Consider the following 3,377-nt stretch of genomic DNA (forward strand, 5'->3'; position numbering starts at 1 on the left):
TCTCCCACTCTTCTAAGCTGAAAGAGTTCATCCCGTCGTCGAAGCTTCATTATGGTTTAGAGTGATAACCCTTCGAAGTGTGCCAACAGTGTCCCCAAACGGGGTGACCAAGATGAAGTGCCGAGTCTTGGGCTTTAACTCAGTTCTCGCATTTCCCAAACTTGGAGTGTGCCTCCAGGGCTTGAATAAATTGAAAGTGCTAACAGCGTCCCGAAACGCGGTGACCAAGATGAAGTGCCTCTGGGGCTTGAACTAAGGACTCGCATGTACACACCAGTGTTCACAGAAAACCTGCAAACTATATACAATGAACCTGCAACATTTTCATTTTCACCCATAAAAAATATTTGCTCAATTTTGTAAAATCTGCGAAATTTTAGGCAATTCAGTTATATGTTAGCTTAAAAATCCACAAATTCTTAGGAAAAACCTTGGAAATTTGAAACCCCAAGTTTTGTGATTTGTTGAGAAAAACGTTTTCTATGAAGAGTGGTCCACACCCATTTCATAGTGTTACACACCCATCCGGGGGAGGAGGAAATAGAATTGGAAGATGGTTTGCCTGAGTGTGGTGGTTCAAAACTACCATACAATGATGGGGCTTTTTCCGCATTTTTGAATTCTTTTCAATTGAACCTTAGACCTTGATGTAGCCTTCCTCAGAGCCGAGAGAGAGAGAGACAGAGAGCTCGTCTAAGCTGCATTAGGGTTTAGAGTTCTAGCCCCTCGAAGTTCTGTCTCTTCTTACTCCAGCATTCTGTCATGAATAAAGAGAAGATCCTTCAGCTTGCCAAGGGCTTCCGTGGTCGCGCCAAGAATTGCATCCGCATTGCCCGTCAACGGGTCGAAAAAGCATTGCAGTACTCTTACCGCGACCGCCGTAATAAGAAGCGAGATATGCGTGGACTTTGGATCCAACGTATCAATGCCGGTGCTCGCCTCTATGGGGTTTGTTTTCCTACTCTTTCTTTCTTTTTCCCCCCCTTTTGGGTTTTGCTGGAGAATTTGCTGGATTACAGCATGGGGATTCCTTCGAGTGCAAGAGGCGTTCTCTCTTACCATGTCGCTCCACTTTGCTTGGTAATTTCTTTCAGCAATACGGTGCAGACTGATAAAAACTTGGCTGTGACAGGTAAACTATGGTCAATTCATGCATGGACTGAACCAAGAGAACATCCAGTTAAACAGGAAAGTTCTTTCAGAAATATCCATGCATGAGCCGTACAGCTTCAAAACTTTGGTCGATGTTGCGAAGAATGTGTTTCAACAACGTAAAGTACCGCTGCTCACATCTGGCAAAGGGAGCACCTCCATGGGAAATTGAGATGAGACCCTGCTGACGTGCAGACTTGCCTTGCCATTGCAATCCGTGAGTTGGAATTTGAAAATTTAGCACCAGGTTTACGATGGGTGGCAGTAGTTTGTTTCTAATCACATTTGGAACGGTCTTTCAACTGCTGGGCCCCAATGTACATTTGGTTTGCGTTGTGTATGTCACATTTTTCAGAGCTACTCTTTCTTGTAATGGAAGGATTTAAGGCTGCATTTGTAGAGGGAAACTTAATTCTGTGTTCCTTTGGTAGATGAGATGGACGCATTTTTGTGCTTTTACGGTGCAGTCAACTGCAAATAAAGAATATCTGAAGCCGTCTGAGAAAGTCCATCTCATGATTGGCATGCTATAAGTACTTTGAAATCAGGTCAGCAACATAAGCAGCGTTTACTTACTGAGAAGTTTTCATTTTGTAATCTCGAGTTCATTCTCTCTCTCTCTCTCTCTCTCTCTCTCTCTCTCTCTGTGTCCTTTCGGTGGTCAACTCCCCATGAGCAATCACATGAGGAAGACATTGGGGGGTTGACTGTTGTATCAGCAGCATAGGATGGCATCAGACATAGTTCACTTGGGCTGAGGATGAAGAGGCCAGAAGGGCTGAACCGAGAGAGATGGAAGGGATGCCATGTGGGCAGATGGGGCTCCCACACGTTCATTCAGTGGAGCTGCCATAGCAGCAAGTACAGCAGCCACCAGTGCTGCAGAAGAAGGCCTGTAAAAGCTGCTGATCACAGCAGCATGCTCTTGCATTCCCATTATGGTGGTGTCTCCAATAGCTCAAAAAGGCCATTATTATTAGGAGGAAGACACACATTACCTTGTCATTTGTGAAGTGGCCTACATGGGGCATATTTGTGGGCAATTGGGACAGGGCCAGTCGGGTACAGCAGACAGGTACACTCTGCAGGTGAAAGTCATCTATGAGCAGAGACCAGGGGTCATTTGGCTGTATATTACAGGTCGGCAGTACAACAGTAGTGGTCGGCTGTACAGGAGGGTTGGCAGGTGGGGTATTTTCACAGACTGGTCGGTCGGTCTGTAAATCTGCCCTTCCAGATCTGGAAGGACGTTCGTCCCATATAAATGGAAGGGCTACTGCCCTATATAAAGGCCCCCATTCCTGGGGTCTTGGAATTTATCGAGTACCTCAGTATTGGCTCCATCAGAGCAGCAGCGAGGCCAGGGATCAGCATTCAACGTGTATGTCTCACTATTGGCTGCATTGCAGAGCAGCAAGGAGGCCTAGGTAGTCTAGCATAGTCCGTCCTTGAAGACTCTTCTGGACGATACGGAAGGCCATTGTTGAGCCACACATCTGAGGAAGGTGAACAGCAGTAGAACGTCTCTGTTTTGAGGAGGGTATTTTATATGGATGCTCATTTGGGAGAGACTAAAAAAAAATCATATAGTCTTCACAAGCTGTTGTAGCTTGAATGAAGAGAATGTGGCCTACTTTTTTATTAGCCTTCTCCTTTAGTGCTAGCCTTTGTAATGGCCGAGTTTGCCCTTCACCTACGGAGTGTCGACAGAAACTTAGTACGAAGACCTTCATATAAATGGATGCTCAAGTATGTGTGTGTGTGGATTTGTATGTGTGAGAGCATATGTTTACACTATGGTTTACACCCACTGTTGGGCTCTGATGATGTCAGTGCAGATGCCATACGCAATGTTGAATGGAATTTATGGTTTTCAACCTTCTGAGTGACTATCATGAGATTGAAACTGCACACTGTGTTGTGTTTGTAGAAGATGAGTTTGGGCATGTTCTTGGATTCATCTAGATATATGATCTAGGCCTTGAGGGAGACTCACAAGCGTGTGCTGCCAGGAAGAGAAACCTTTGCATGTAAGCAAGTTGGCCTTCAATCTGGAAGTGCCGAATTTGATATTGACTCCAATATCTAAAGGATAGGTACCTTTGCAAGGAGGAAGGTGACCTAGATTCACGTAAGTGTGCCTTTTTCAAGTACGGATTGTAGAGTTCATAACAAATGGACTTTGGTTGATCTTCATTCCAATGGCTTCAAAAAAATCTACTTTG

General features: G+C 45.0%; 1 protein-coding gene across 2 annotated transcripts; it reads left to right on the plus strand.

Moving 5' to 3' along the window:
* The first annotated feature begins 506 nt into the window (after positions 1-506).
* On the plus strand, positions 507-1,713 carry LOC147884858 (Ribosomal protein L20). 2 transcript variants are annotated; one of them, XM_087397694.1, is made up of 3 exons: positions 507-948; positions 1,133-1,369; positions 1,400-1,713. In XM_087397694.1, the coding sequence occupies exons 1-2, from the start codon at positions 763-765 to the stop codon at positions 1,322-1,324; spliced, it is 378 nt and encodes a 125-aa protein (XP_087253820.1). In that variant the 5' UTR covers positions 507-762; the 3' UTR covers positions 1,325-1,369; positions 1,400-1,713. The 2 variants fall into 2 exon arrangements, with proteins under 2 accessions (XP_087253820.1, XP_087253819.1); XM_087397693.1 differs by having other exon boundaries at positions 1,133-1,713.
* Positions 1,714-3,377: the final 1,664 nt, after the last annotated feature.

This window comes from Dipteris shenzhenensis, chromosome 26, assembly GCF_047967505.1.
Source record: "Dipteris shenzhenensis isolate YYH24624 ecotype China chromosome 26, Dip_SZ_1.0, whole genome shotgun sequence".
In the NCBI taxonomy this organism is placed as follows: domain Eukaryota; kingdom Viridiplantae; phylum Streptophyta; class Polypodiopsida; order Gleicheniales; family Dipteridaceae; genus Dipteris; species Dipteris shenzhenensis.